This window comes from Diospyros lotus, chromosome 6 (assembly GCF_014633365.1).
Source record: "Diospyros lotus cultivar Yz01 chromosome 6, ASM1463336v1, whole genome shotgun sequence".
NCBI classification, from domain to species: domain Eukaryota; kingdom Viridiplantae; phylum Streptophyta; class Magnoliopsida; order Ericales; family Ebenaceae; genus Diospyros; species Diospyros lotus.
The window spans coordinates 468610-484134 of NC_068343.1; the positions used below are offsets into that span (position 1 = coordinate 468610).

Sequence of the window (15525 nt, forward strand, 5' to 3'; positions counted from 1 at the left end):
TTTACATGTAAATTGTCAATTAAGAGTGTTTGATTTATTTAATTTTTTATTTAAAATTTGTTGTACTTTTTTAAGTTTAGGTGTTTGATTGCCACTATTTTTTATGAACAATATAATATTTTTCATGAAAAGTGTACCTATTTGAACTTAAAATTTGAAATAGGCTCAATTCATATGTATAATTCATCAAAAAAAAATTATTAAACCCTAAAATTTACAAAAAAAATAGGAAAAATAATAATTAAAAAAAATATTGAAAAAGCCCTGCAACTGTGGGTCAACTAAAGCTTGGAACATGGAAGGATTAAGAGCTACAATGGTAGTAGGAATACCAAGAAAGAGAAGAAACTCCAAAAAGTCGAAACCCCCCAGTAAAATCAAAACCCCATAAACCCCAAAAATCTTCTTCTTCTTGAATCGCTTATTCTTTCTTGTAAAATCAAAACCCCAGAAAATTCAAAAATCGAGAATCATTCAAGATGAGTGGAAAAAATTCATCTGGAGACGTAGTGCGAGGAGGATGATGGTGTCGAATGGGCGACAACCATTTTTCATGAAGAAGATGAAGATGTGCCAATGATATGAAACTTAGAGATGGCGACAAACACAAAGTCTAACTTGGAGTTCGGCAAAGATGGCGATGAAGTCGAAGTTGGAGCTCATCTTCGACAGTGGATGGCCACGAACAAGTCGGAGCTATTTTTCTGCGAAGATGGCGACTAACACCAAGTCTAATGCTTCCAACCTCAACTTTGCCAACCGCCAATTGTCGGCCGCTCTTCTTCTCCTTTGCGCTTCCCCTCAACTTCATAAGTTATAGTTCTCTAGAATTTATTTTCCAACACTCCCATAAGAATTCCTTTTCCAATAAAAGTGAGTAAAAACCATCAAGTGGAAATTTAATTTACCTAGAAACTTAAGTAATAAAACACTACAAAAAGCTAAAATTTAGGTAAAAAAGCTAAAATTTAGATAAAAAAATATGACCAATAAAAGAGGCAAAGAGGCACTTAGGATGAGAGCAGGGATGTTGGTGCGATTGCAATTAATACTTACATATTATAATAGAGAGAAAAATACAGAAGACGTTGGGGACACGTTAAGGTGACGAATAAGCATCGGTTAACATTTCAGCTACGTTTCCGTTTACATCGATTTGGTTGATAACATTGGAATTGGTCTTTACAGACAATTATCACACGCAAACAACAGCCACCGTAGCATTGGTTGGTTTTATGGGATTTGGGGTTCGTATGTGTACAATTTTGCGACGCCCCCTCCCCCCTCCCCCCAAGAGCGGCAGCAACATAGTTGATGTGTCATGCTCAGGCGCACCGAAAAAGGAAACTTTGGCTGCTTCCTGGCCACTGCTGCCATGACGGCTGGGACTAGTAAACTGGTAGAGGCTCTTCCTTGAGTACTCCACCCATTTCCATCTTCCAAGATCGATCAACTAGCCCGGCCAGCTCCCTGAGGCGAATGCATACATACAACATACAATCTGTGTCAATCTTCAACAAAAACGTATCAAAGTCTTCTTTATCCTATTACGTGACCAACTCTATCTATCTCATCGATAGAAATTTGATAAAGCAGTGCCATGGTTCTATTTATGGATGGGGTATGGTCCCTTTGACTAGAGAATGTTATTCAAGAATAATAAGACAACTTTACAGGAAAGAGGGAGAGATGGGGTAAGCTCTGTCACTCTTATACATGGTCGTATATGGAAGTAATGAATAAATTAAGGCTGAATAGCATAATTGAAATTCAGTGTTTGAAGAGATTTAATACTACATTCTATTTGTGATTATGATTTATTAAGTGACAGGTAAGGATACCCGAAGAGGCTTGCTTACCTGAGGTCATGGCTCACGACAAGTAAAGTCAGTTCTTTCTTTAACTGCTTCAACAGCTTCACAACATCTGCACGTGCCTTCCAATCTGATTTTTTTTTTTTTTTTTACAGTGACATAAAAATAATTCATCAGCGCTTGGGAGAGAAAGGGACGACCTAACAAGTATGAAGTCAGAGATAAGATTAAGACGCTAAAGAAGGTACCAAAGACTAAAGAAAACTTAGTAAGAAATTCTCATGTACAACAGATATAATAGCTTAGAGCTATTAGAAAATATATGGGCTAGATTCCATGCTGCGGCCCTACCAGTGAAATAATGCTTGGTTGTTATTGTGGTTGTTGTTCCAGGAAAAAAAAAGAAATCTCAGATAGACATTATGGCCAAAGATTTGCCACACAAGCACAACAGTTTTTGAATCTAAGATTCTAAATGCGCGAGACCCAAATCAAGCTTAAGTTGAATATCTTGAATTAAGGTAGCCTTCTGTTCATTAAAACAGTAAAAGAGAAGAAAATCAAAGCAAGAATTTCGAGAAAAGCATCTGCACATGCAGAATGTTGCATGCACAATTCACAGTAAGAAAAACTATAGTATTTCTAGAATACATCTCAACCATAGAGTGTTGGAAAATATCATGAACATATAAAGTTAAAGAGCGTAAAATGCATATTCATACCAAGACCAGCAAGAGGTTCATCCAGTATCAGTAAATCAGGAAACTGCACCTGCACAGAATCCAGAATCCTTAAGCAGTGTTGTATCAACACAAATTACTTAACATTAAAGTAAAGAGAAATTGACATTTCCACGACTCTTTCAGCCGGTCACAGTTTTCCTCCCACATAACTGTGAAGTCATATGAGAGGAAGAAAGGGCTATGAAGAAGGGAAAAACGTTGCACAAACTATGAACTCACTAGATGTCTGGGGATAAATGTATATCAGCGCATCCCATGGACATAAAAGAACAGGTGACAGAGAGAGGGAAGAGGAAAGTTTACTAATTGAATTGCTAATGCCAACCGTCGTTTATATCCACCACTTAGAGATTGAGGGTCTTTATCCAAGGAGATCCCATGCAGTCCAACCTAAAAGATATTACTCATTTTGAGATTTTAAATTTGGAAAAGACACCTGATATAGCAATAATACAGAGCCAACAAGTAGTAAAGGAAGTAATTCTCTTCAACAATAGAGTATTATCTACCGAAGTAATAGCTCTATGCAGTCTTGAAGCAAGAAGTTCTTTCAATTGAAGGCCACCCCTTTGCCTTGGCCATCCAAATGTAACCTCCTCAAGAACATTATCTGCCACAAAATACCTAGACCACAAAATATCATCTTAGAGACTCCATACAAACAAATATTTTCCCTCCAAAGAAATAAGCACATCTAAAGAACCAAATAGTTCAGTTTTTTAACAAACTGATAAAATCAAAAACAGCTATCATGTTGGAACAACCACAATAAACCCCTTCAGAGCAAAATAAGAGAACAGTGTTAAATAAAGGAAATATAATGGATACAAACACAGATGTCTACATGAAAATATGCTTAAGCAAGAAGAAGGATGAAGTTTAATTCCTGTAACAGACATTTGACAATTCTAATAAAAAACTATATGAGAAGAAGAAGAGGGATGCGCTGCTGATGGACAGGCATAGACAGAAGAGTGCTAACATGCTATCCTGATGCCACTTTTATCATCAAAGATTTCAGAAGAACAGGGAATTACCAATCCATATGAAAAATCATCTAAAAGTATCACTTTCATACTGTGCAGACATACATTAAGCATTTAAGGTCACAAAAGGATTGAAAATCCAAGCTACTTGCAAACTAATTGATATATTATAACTAGATATTTACAATTGGTCAGTGGTGCAAAAATGTATCTTAGCAGCAACTCAAATCTAAGCATTTTTACCAACTACTCAGGATTGTGTATATGATATATATATATATATTTTTTTTTTTCTTTCCACTCTACAAAGGGTCGTAGTAATGACCATAGGCCTCAATGATTTAATATGATATCAAAGCAAGTAAAAGGTTCTGTATTTAAAACTCACCACCAACCCAATGTTTCAATTGCATTATTTGGCATAGTTATGAATTAACATATGATGGACTGTTGAGCATAGCAAGTATAAACATTAATATAAAAGATAAAATTACCTCTCACTCTAGCAGCTTAAACTTTTAAATAAGTTAATGGTCAATAATTTAATACAATATAAAGGAGGCAAAAGTCATTAACAATTCAATGTTTCATGTATTTGGTCCACTTATGCAGTAAAGTCTAGTCACATGTAAGAAGTCTGTTCAAAATAAACATTCTAATTGAAGTCTCAATATGTTGTTGTTCATAATTAGCTAAAAAAGATATGTTGTTTCAGTTAGTTATGATTTTTTACCCACAAGATCAGACCAAAGATAGAAATAAATGAAAAACAAGAACTCATGTAGCCTAAAAAACCCCTCTTTACAATAGCTTAAGCTTTTAGATGAGTTGGTGATCAATATTTTAACATAACCCATGGGTCCATAATCCGCAGGTTCTAGGATAGAAACCTGACTTTAACACCATGTCAGAACATAAAATATAAAAAATAGAATAAAAACTAGAGAGTCAAGGCATAAAAATATACATGCATCTGATAAAAAGACATACATATAGCACTATTTCACTTAGATCAACTCAATTCAATATAATGATATAAGCATACTAACAGAGCTTGAAAGATATAGATGAATTCATTTGTTATTTACACTCTAAAAATAGGAAGCAAAGAAGTCCTAGATTTTCCAATTTGATATCAATACCTCTCAGGAAACTGAAAAACAATACCAACTCTTTCAGGAGTTAACTGCTCAGGAGACTGATTTGGCTTGCCATCATTACCATATCTTTGAACATAAATGGAGCCTGATGTTGGTTTGCTAAGCCCTGCAATAAGCTGAATGGAAAGGGAAAAGGCACAAAGAGAATACAAGTAAAACAAAAGGGACAAGTGAAATGAGATAAAAAAATGATCCACATGACATGAAAAATCCAAAATTCTGGTATACCTGCAAGAGAGTAGTTTTCCCACTTCCACTCCGTCCAAAAATCAAGCCAAGACTGCAAAGAGACAAAACAACCCCCCTATGAATGCAAAACCTTTACCAAGAAACCTAACACCCCCCCCCCCTCCCCACTCTGCAAGTGCGCATATTTAGGAGGATTAGCTGTTAATGCCACTGTATTAAGGTTAATTACATTAGAAGCGCGGATGATGAAATTCCAATTCTCCAAAGTTTAATTGCAGCAGAGGAGAGGATTTAGGAAGTTTCAATTCTCCAAGCTCTTAGTTTCATTAAAAAAAATTTGACCCCATTGGATGATCATGCCATGAAATCCATCACATGCCCATGGATTCTAAGAAAGATAATCCATAGCAAGAATGCTCTCCTCTGGAGCTGTGTTCATGTCCATACATAGCATGAAATCCATCACAAGAGCTGTGTTCAATGTCCTTGAGGAGTTTTACTAGCAATCACATCAGAGTACAAACATACCTATTTTCAGGAAGGGAAATGCTAACTCCATTCAAAAGGTTCTCTTGTGTCCCCGGAGGCCGGTAGCTAACATCCCTTACCTCAAAGAAACCAAGGATAATTTTTCAGGAACTTCCAGCAGTTTTACCTTTTTGACCAAATTTCAGCCGGATGCTATGTATGTTCAACAGGAACAGCAAACTTTAACAATAAAAATTAAGATAGATTTGCAATGTGTACAGCCAACAAAAGCAAGCCATTCAAGTAAAAAGCAGGTACTCATCTATGAGGAGTCAGTCAAATAGAAGGAGAAAAAAATAAGTAGACGTGTCCCATTTACAGGTAGACACAGCTCATCAATCATCAGTAAAGTTAAATCGTACAAGTGTCTAAAGCATTCTAGCATACTCTAAGACAGATTTAAGGTTCCACTGGAAGCAACATAAAAGATGGCAGTAATCTCCTGCCAGAATTAGGCAAAGTGCGTCAGGAGATCTCTGTTGAGTGCCTAATATTCAGAGTCTACATAAACAACCCACTGAGTGTTTATTAACAAAGGCCAGATCTGAATGTGTTATGGCTCAACTTTATTACTTGCCAATTTAATAAGGTAAGGCTTCCAGAATGCATGGTTCTCCACTATGTGAGAGTCAGAGGCGGATTTTTTTGTATGGAGCCTTACTCTTGCTTTACAAAAAGGTGCAAGAGTTTAAATTGAAACAGATTAAAAAACTTGTCCAAAACTCTCACAGTTTCCCTCCTCAACTTGGAATACCATGGATCTCTGATTCAACTAGTAGACCACTTAAACCACTCACAATTATTCCTTCCCACTACCAAGCCTCTTTCAAAGACTAGACTATTTTGCAGTGATGAACCTCCAAAAACACTTATCTAACAGAGCCTTATTGAAACATTATCTTAGCGCCCGGATCACCAAAAGGTTTTACCCCAACCAGCCAAAATAATCCTTATATTCGCTGCCAGTGCCCCGAAACAAAGTCCATCTTCAAAATTACCAATCCTATTATTCATACAAACCAAAAAAGAAATAAGGATCCAACATATTTTGAAAGGCTAGAGAGGGTGCTTTTGAAGGTGACCTTACCACCCACCTCTCAAAGAATATAGATTTTTCCAGGTAGGTAGCCTTTTCTGGGAATTCAATCCTAATGGGGCTTTAGTTTCAAAGGAAGAGCCAAAAGGAGACCTGAGTAGCATGAGGGCATCCAGTGAATGCTACAAACGGATGAAGCTACCAAAACCTCATTGTCCTTCTCATTCTCCACTGACACGGTCTTACTCTCAGGTAAACAGGTGAAAGATGTGCATTAAGTTTTTGGTGTAGGTTGTGAACTCTATAGTCATTCTAGTTATAATGTGAGCTTGGCTGTTTCTATTCAGCATTTCAATTTGTTATGATTGATTGGCCCAGCACAAACCCTAGCTTATTATCCCCTTCAAGCACCTTTACTGTCATAATTCATAATGCAGGGATTCATCAAATTTTCATGACCAAGGAATTTAAATAAAGAATCTATAAATGATAACAACAAGAGAGAAAAGTAGGGTGCATCTGAGAGAAAACCGGAGGAGAGAAGTTACTTCGAAGCAGGAACGACCGCAGGAGACTTTGACTGGCCGACGACTTCTGAAATTCACAGTAAGCAAAGCAAGTCAACAGAAACAAACAGCAGAACAGAGACTCGAGTTTCCTCTTTCCCTATCTTGAAAAAGTAGGAATTAAGAAAAAAATTAAAAACTCAAGAGGAAAAAAGCGAAAGGAAGTGGAAACCTCGCCTGAAACATGGGAGGAGAAAGACGGCGGTTGGGAGAAAAAGTTCTGGAACTGAGAAAAGGCGATGACAATAACGGAGGAGTGCTCGCCATATCTGTCTGGTTCCCTTCCCTTCCCGTCCCCTCTTGACGGCAAAATGAACGGAAGGAAGAAAGGGAGACGACTGCAACGGGTCGGTTCGGGCCAGAAAAGATACGCCTCCCACAAACGTGTGACTAGCGGGTAAATTCGGCCAGAAGAACCCGCCCGGTTCGTTGTGCCCCAGTCCCAGATAGGGTTCCATATTTTGGTTCCCATCCATAAACCAAAATATGAAACTTGGCCAAGCTTTTGCTACTTTATTTTTACGTTTTTTTTTTTTTGATTATTTAATTTTTTATTATTTTAATTACATTATTAAATTTACATTCTCAAATTAATTTAATTCTTATATTTTAATATTTTTTTATAATAAATTAATTTTTTATTACTTTGATTACACTTTTTAAATTTATATTTTTAAATCAATTTAATTATTATATTTTAATTTGAAAAATGTAATTTATTATTTTATTTTAATTTTTTAATTCACTTTATTTTTTAATTAAAAATAAAAAATAATAAATTTTAATAAACATATAAATTTAAAATATAAAATATAATAACTAATTTATTTTAAAACAAAAAATTCAAATATTAACATTGTAATTTATCTATATATATTTATACTTTTTTGAGTTCCAAATAACACACATTTTAAGGTTTTTTAAACTTGTTTATTTTGAAATCAAAATTAATATCAATTTATACTTGGAATCTCACTCACCGACTCGTTGACGCATTAACAAGAATTGAAAAGGTGCCCGCATGGGCAGTTCAGTTGGTCACAGTTGGAGGCACTTTATGCCTCCAATGTGAAGTTTGGGATAAGGATCGAGGATCGAGTCTTACCAGCGGTAATGTGGGAACAATCTCTCAAAATGAGAGGAGCTCCTTATGCGCAGTAAGCACTGGTCTAGTCACTGTGCCCGACTGAATCATCATGATTAACCCTCTCACATTCTGTCGGGCTGGGTATAAGGACGTCTGGAGTGAACGATTCACCTTTTTGGTATAATAAATGAAAATGTTGGTTGGGCCAATGTAACCTGCATTGCCGGCCCCACAGCCGTCAACAATTCTCAGTTCTTCTCCCAAATTGGTCTATGTATTTTTTTTTTTTTTTTGTGATTATGGTGATTTTTTATTATTTTAATTATTCATTAAAATTTAATTTAATCATTTCCTATATTTTGATCTCTATTTTTTTGTAATTATTAATTTTTTTATTATTTTAATTATACATTAAAATTTAATTTTTAAATTAATTTAGTACATTCTTTTTTGTATTTTAATTTTTTTATGTAATATTTAAATTTTTATATTTTAATATATAAAAAATAAAAATAAAATAAAATAATCAAGAGTGTAAAAAAATAAAATATATAAATTAAATTAACACAAATATACAAGGACGAGAATGTAAATAAAATAATAAAAAATTATAGTATTATATAAAAATATTAAAATATAAAAATTAAGTTAACTTAAAAATACATATAAATGTGTGTAATTAAAATAATAAATAATTTAAATATCTATATAAATAAAAAAAGTGAAAATACATAATAAAAGTATAGGTTTAGCCCAAAAACGTTATTTGGCATTTGATGTGTGATTTTTTATTAATATATATTATATATTTAATCAATATAAAAATATTATCTGGTATTTGATGGTATCTATCTGGCAAGAGGTGGTGCTCGTCCCATGTCCACTCATGGAAAGAAGAAAAACATAGGCGATTCAACCTAGGGGTGTGCAATCGATTATAATCAAATCGAATCGCCCAAAAATTCCTAATCGAACCGAATTGAATTGTCCCTAATAACCGAACCGAACCGATCGATAATCCTAGTATAACCGAACTAACCGAAATGGAAATAATCGAAGAATAAAATGCAATAATCGAACCGAACAGACAATAGCCAAACATGAAACCAAAACCAAAACGATTTTTCAAGTCCTCAATCAGAATTTCCAAAACAAATAAGCAAGAATCAGAAATAGCCAGAGAGTTTTCTAATCAGAATTTTCCAGAACAAGTGAACAAGAATCACTAAATCAGAAGAAATACACGTACCTTTGAGTCTTTGACGCAAGAGTTGACGAGCTTCGAAGCGCTTGAGAAGAAAAAGAGTCTGGTCGACGAGCTTCGAAGTGCACGTCGCTGTCGCCGATTGCCCCTCCACCATTTCGACAGTCGCCACTGCTAGCACCATCGCCATGGCCCAGATCTTGGAATAGCCCTCGTCGATCGTCCAAACACAAGGAAAAGAAGAAACGAAGGCTAGGGATGGTGGGGTGAGGGTTAGGGTTCGATTCGGTCGGGTGTGGGTGAATCACGTATCTTGAGATCGCATACCTTTGAGTCTTCGATTCGGTCGGGTGACTCAAAAGAAATACGCCGTCGGAATCGATATCGTAGTCTCGCCTGCGAGTGGGAGGGTGGGGGGAGATAGAGAAAGAAAGAGAAGGGGGGAGAGTATGAGTGTTGGTCGAGTTGGGTGTGGCCCGAACTCACTCGCTGCTCGCAAGCAAGGGTCGGAGGGTAGGGGGAGATAGATAGAGAGAAGAGAGAAAGAGAGAGAAAGGAGGAGAGCATGAGTGTTGGTCGAGTTGGGTCTGGGTGGGTTCCGTGTTTGGGGGGGGAAGGGACTCACGGTTTACGGTTGGGGGGGCTCAACTCACGGTTAGTTTGGTTAACCGAACTGATCAAAAATTTATAATATTATAAATCGAACCGAACCGTTTTATAAAAAAAATCGAATCAAAATAATCGAACTAAATAATTTCTTCAAAAAAATCCGGTTCGATTTGATTGGTTTGATTTATCCGAAATTCTGCTCACCCCCAATTCAGCCTCTTGCTGGCAAGGCATGAGGTGTGAAACGCGAAGCTTGATCACCCAATCGTCTCGTCTATCCTCTTGAAGAAGACGCACTTACTTTCCCTATATATATGTACTCCTGCTGCCTGCGGCTTCCGGCGTGTTTGTGCAATACGCTCCTCTTCCTGCTTGCCCCCTTATTCTCTTTCTGAATTTGATCCCGGTTGTTGAGGGCTTAGTTCTTCGATTAAAGTTTCGTCGATCATGGAAAATTCTGGAAAGAAGGTTTTGCTCACCTCCAATTGCGATGAGATTTCTCTCAACATTGCCCAGCATCTGGCAAAACGCGGTTGCAGGTTCCACCCCCCCCCCCCCCCCCCCCTCTCTCCCCCTTCTGTACATCTGTCTACTATTTGGTGATTCTCTCTCCATACACACATATGGTTCTGAATCTCTCTCCATACACACATATGGTTCTGTTCTGTGTACTGAGTATGTATATGTCTACTATGTATCTGTCTGTCTCCGTGAATACTTAGAGATGTACGGAAATGCATATTAATTGATTCTCTAGCTCTCTCTCTCTATTTCTCCGATTAGATTGGTTCTGATGGGAAAGGAGCAGAGGCTTAGGATTGCCGCAGAGAAGATAAATAGCTCGTTGAACGGCGTGGCTGTTGTCGAAGTAGTTGGATTAGATATGGAAGAGGAGAGAGAGGCGGTTTTCGATGAAGCGGTCGATAAGGCGTGGCAGATTCTTGGGAACTTGGACTCTTTTGTCGATTGCTACTCTTATGAAGGTAACATTTAGAGTTGTTCCAGTTGTTTCTTCGGATTGAGTGAAATCTTGGTTTTAAAATCCAGGTAATTGATGTTGAGTGTTGATGAATTTTATTTGTCAAATCTCATAAACAAAGTAGCTGTTTCTGTCAAACGGCTAGGAATGTTTCTCCAATAATGGAAGAAGAGTAGGAGAGGACTTGAAAACGGATGCTACTTGGATTGCAGCCTCTGAATTGTTTGGGTTGTTACATTGTCTGGTCATAAACTTTAAGTTACTTACCCATTGGAACAGTTATTATTTAAATTTTTGGGATTATATGTTTATATAGTGAAAAAAATCGAGTCACTATCCAAATGGTGCTTATGGGAATGGTTGCAGGCCAAGTTTTCCAAAATCATTCATCATGCAGGAGCTAATTCGAATTAAAAGATGTGGTAGCACAATACAATTAGTTTACTCCTCCAGTTGTTTTAAATTTATGCTTGGTTTCAGTCACTCCCTAATTTGAACCTCTGTACTAGATACAGAGTAACAAACAGCAATATGTTGATGCATTAAACTTAAAGAGTAGAATCTGGAAGTACAGATAGGGTCAGCTTAAAAAGGCGCCATAGGGGCCAAGTTATTTGACAGTCTTGACATGACAGTGTTCACTGTTTCATTGGTGCCAATTCTACAATCACTTGTATGAAACCTGGTTTATAAATTTTGCTTGATTGTGGCAAATATTAAGGATTTTTTTGCAGTTATCCCTGTTAGTAGCAGTGCAAGAGTTTTTGATTGAGTTCAATCATAAGCTTGTACTAGTAAGCTTTCTGCTTAAAATGTCCTGAAGCTGCATTTTGAATATGCAGTTACATATTCTAATTCTAACATAAAAAAATGTGTGAATATATATATATATATATCTGTACGATATAAAAAGTGACAATAGGGCACTTAGTAAACTGATCAAGACATCTATGTATAACTAACTTGGTGCCAATTTGGCTCAAGGGACCAAGTTGCTTGCTGTGTTCTTCACAGGATATGAAAGACGACTTATCAGTTCTTTTACATTGATATTGCTTTTTGGCATGCATACAAGGCTCTTTAAACATGACAATTTTCTGAAGTTCTGGCATGGAAATGGACATAAATACATGCACAGATGAATCAGCTTTTTTCTTTTCTAATGCATGCAAATAAATTTGTCTGTATCCAGTATTTGTTTCTGGCATCTATGCCAGAAATGATGGTCTCTTCTCTTCCACTTTAAAGTCAAGGAGCACTGACAAAGTCAAATGAATTGTTAAACTTCTCCTAGGTAGAAAACTCTCTGTATTCTTTTGAATATTTACCCAGCAACTTATTTTGAAATGTCATCACCATTATTATCAATAATAAAGAGGTTGAATGTCTGTAATTTTTTTTTTTTTTTGGTAAAGAGAAATGGGACAAATAGTGTTGCAGTAAAAACTGTGGAAGTGGAAATTTAAGGATAAAACTTTCTTAAAGAATCCTTCACTTCTATTGCTTCTGGTTTTGCAGTCCATTACCCTTTAATCCACCTATTTGAATTCTTGATGTCTTCAAAAGCATATATAAATAACTTCCCTGTGAAACCTTTTCCTATTTTCGCTCTTCTAAGCTCTTGATGTTTGTATAGACATTCTTATTGGGGTGTAGTATGAAAAGAAAGTGAGCTGATTTATTGCCTTTGATTGCTTGGAATAGGAAAATCGCAGGATCCTCTTCAGTTGGCTGAAGATGAATTCAAAAAGATTGTTAAAATAAATTTCATGGCTGCATGGTACTTGTTGAAAGCTGTTGGCAGGAGAATGCGTGATCACAAATCAGGAGGATCCATTGTATTTTTGACCTCAATAAATGGTGGTGAGAGAGGCATATATCCAGGAGCTGCTGCTTATGGTTCATGTTTAGCAGGAGTGCAGCAATTAGTTAGGGTAAGTAGACTTCAATTTACATACTTTCAATGCTTCCTAGATTTACAATATTTACCAAAACTCCGTTTACCTATGCCACAAGGGAGGTACGTTATATGTCCTAAATTTACATGCTTACTTGGGAATTTCTAGAAGCTTTAGGACTTAAGAGCTAACTAAGCTTCACGGTGGATGGATAAATTAATAAATAAAGTGTCTGGATTTTCTCATTCTGCTCTTCTCCAGGTGAGGTTTTCTACAGAGAGTTGAGTCGAGGGTAGCTCCAGCTTGACTATCTGGTAGTCAGAGGAGCATCTCATACATGATTCATAAAGTGACATTATTGCTTTTATGTTTGGTGAACTGGATATAATTTTCCTAGTGTTTCAATTCTGAAAATTTTCTGTTGCCTTTTTTTTAAGGTCTTATATTCTACCATCCTCTGAGAGTTTTCTTCTTTTTACGACATCTTTGATGGTGTGAACTTAAAATTACCAATGGAGGCTTACACATCTATAATCAACCAAACACTATCCAAAAAATTACAAGGAAATACATTTAGGGAGTGTAAAGTTCCTCTAAAATCTTCATTGTCATCTCCTATTTCGTTTCTTGTCAAGACAACTTATATAGCCCTTCTCTTCAATTTATTCATTTGCCAGACTGAAATGTGAAGTTTCACTGGTTTGACATGCTTCTTTGTTGCCTATGAAAATCTGTACTCCTTTCTTCTTTAGTACATCCCCGTGGAAGTTATTTATTGACATGCATCTTTTGATTCTGTATTTGGTAATCCTCTCATTCACATTGGACTGGACTGATTAAAGAAACTGATTAGTTAGTTTATAAAGATCTTCTGATTTTCATGGCACACTTGAACAGTAGTTCTTCTATCTTGAATGTATACAATGAATAGGGAGGTCAACAATAGTACCCTGAGAAAGATAAAGCATTCATGGTGTCTAAAAGAGAAGGGTGAAATTATGTATCTAGAAGTAAAAATATAACGTAAGACAGCAAGAGAATGCAGATCAAAGACAAATTGTTGGCTTTTGATTAGAATTTTTGTCGGCATCTGTATTAGGTATTCACAAATAGGAAATTAAAATGCTTGATTAGATTGACAGCAAAATACAGTGCCTGAAATGATAACTATGATCAGTCACTATTACTTAAATAAAAAACAAAGTTTTAGCAGCCAGTGGGCCATATACCTTTATTAGAAATGCATCAAAAGATAGTGGATGATATGTTGAGAATGAGAAGCCATGGGCTCATCCCCTACTCCGTAAATTTAGCACACTGTTTCAAGAGATGCTTAATTCGTGAGCAAAAGTGAAAGTAAGATCAAATGTGCCAGAAGCCTGAAATACTGTGCTATACTGCTATGAAGCTCACTGTTGAGAACTCCATACGATGGAGGAATCTTAGTTTTTTACTTAATTGTTTTTCTTGCTTGGTGCCACTTTTTCATGACTCCACTCCAGATTATCTAAATGTCAGGACTTGGGAGGGAGTGGTATATGTAAATTAATCAAAATATGTGTGCGCCAAGTTCCTTATGGCTTGTAAGGGATGGATGTGTAAGTAGCCCAATTTGCTGGTTTGAAGGTTTTTGCCTCTTATCGTACGGAATTGAGATGTAGTTTCTGGCTCATAGATGAAGTCCATACGTCTTGTTTTATGGGTATTGGTTGAGATCTTTGAAAAGGGAAAACAAAGTAGGACTTACATATAGAAACCATGCAAATTGGTGGAGCTGTGGTAGATGATGGTATTTGGAAGGATTATGTTGGTGGATGAAATATTCTGTCAGTTACCCATAACCTTGTATTAAAGCAGTTGTCACATTATTCTGCTTGCAAAAAGTTGGTTATTTGTGTATGCTCTCTCTTTTCTCTGAGCTAAAAGCAACCTGTTAATTATTGGATCATTCATATGGTTCAATGCGATGAATGTCTACAGACATGTGCCATGGAGATTGGGAAGTACAATATCAGGGTCAATGGAATCGCGCGTGGCTTGCACCTGCACGACGAGTTCCCGTTATCAGTGGGGACGGAAAGGGCAGAGAAGCTGGTGAAGGACGCAGCCCCACTCAACAGATGGCTTGATGTGAAAAACGACTTGGCTTCCACGGTCATCTATTTGATAAGTGATGGATCCCGCTACATGACTGGCACCACCATATTTGTTGACGGAGGCCAGTCATTAACAAGGCCCCGGATGCGATCCTTTATGTAGCAGAACGAAAGAACATCCATCAACAGGTGCTATGCAGCAAAAACCATCCCAAGTCTGATTCAAATGCTACAGAAACTTTTTAAGATTTGCCAGTTTTGTTGATGTTATGTTTTAGTGCCCATATAAATGAATAAATATTTCCTTCAATATCTCTCAATTAAATTCCCTTTTTCTTTGTGTTATTGTGCGTTTTATCTGTGGGCTTTGCCTCTCGTGTTCCAGTACTATTGACAAATTGAAGGTTCAAAGCACGTGCCTTTTCGCCCCCACACCCCCACCAAACTTATCAGTTCCACATAATTTTTGAAGCGGTTTTATACAGTCAAATTGCATAAATGGTCATTTAATTAATTTTGTATTAAGTTATAAAAAGATCATTGAATTTTAATTTATAATTAAAAAGTTATTAAGTTTTAATTTAATATATAATTTTATAATTATAATTAATTATTGTTAAAATAGATTAT

General features: G+C 36.3%; 2 protein-coding genes across 5 annotated transcripts; one reads left to right on the top strand and one right to left on the bottom strand.

The window, feature by feature from the left end:
* Positions 1 to 1030: 1030 nt before the first annotated feature.
* On the bottom strand, positions 1031 to 7488 carry LOC127803335 (ABC transporter I family member 11, chloroplastic). Of its 3 annotated transcripts, none has more exons than XM_052339482.1 (10): positions 7200 to 7488; positions 7005 to 7050; positions 5421 to 5500; positions 4932 to 4983; positions 4686 to 4819; positions 3067 to 3181; positions 2861 to 2947; positions 2537 to 2585; positions 1860 to 1944; positions 1031 to 1470 (listed from the first exon to the last, which is right to left on the bottom strand). In XM_052339482.1, exons 1-10 carry the CDS (start codon positions 7478 to 7480, stop codon positions 1389 to 1391), a joined length of 1011 nt encoding a protein of 336 aa, XP_052195442.1. In that variant the 5' UTR covers positions 7481 to 7488; the 3' UTR covers positions 1031 to 1388. The 3 variants fall into 3 exon arrangements, with proteins under 3 accessions (XP_052195442.1, XP_052195443.1, XP_052195444.1); XM_052339483.1 differs by having other exon boundaries at positions 5421 to 5495; positions 7195 to 7488; XM_052339484.1 differs by having other exon boundaries at positions 7195 to 7415.
* Positions 7489 to 10135: 2647 nt separating this feature from the next.
* On the top strand, positions 10136 to 15240 carry LOC127804941 (uncharacterized). 2 transcript variants are annotated; one of them, XM_052342057.1, is made up of 4 exons: positions 10136 to 10461; positions 10706 to 10905; positions 12606 to 12835; positions 14780 to 15240. In XM_052342057.1, the coding sequence occupies exons 1-4, from the start codon at positions 10370 to 10372 to the stop codon at positions 15056 to 15058; spliced, it is 801 nt and encodes a 266-aa protein (XP_052198017.1). In that variant the 5' UTR covers positions 10136 to 10369; the 3' UTR covers positions 15059 to 15240. The 2 variants fall into 2 exon arrangements, with proteins under 2 accessions (XP_052198017.1, XP_052198018.1); XM_052342058.1 differs by lacking the exon at positions 10136 to 10461 and adding an exon at positions 10467 to 10597.
* The last annotated feature ends 285 nt before the right edge of the window (positions 15241 to 15525 follow it).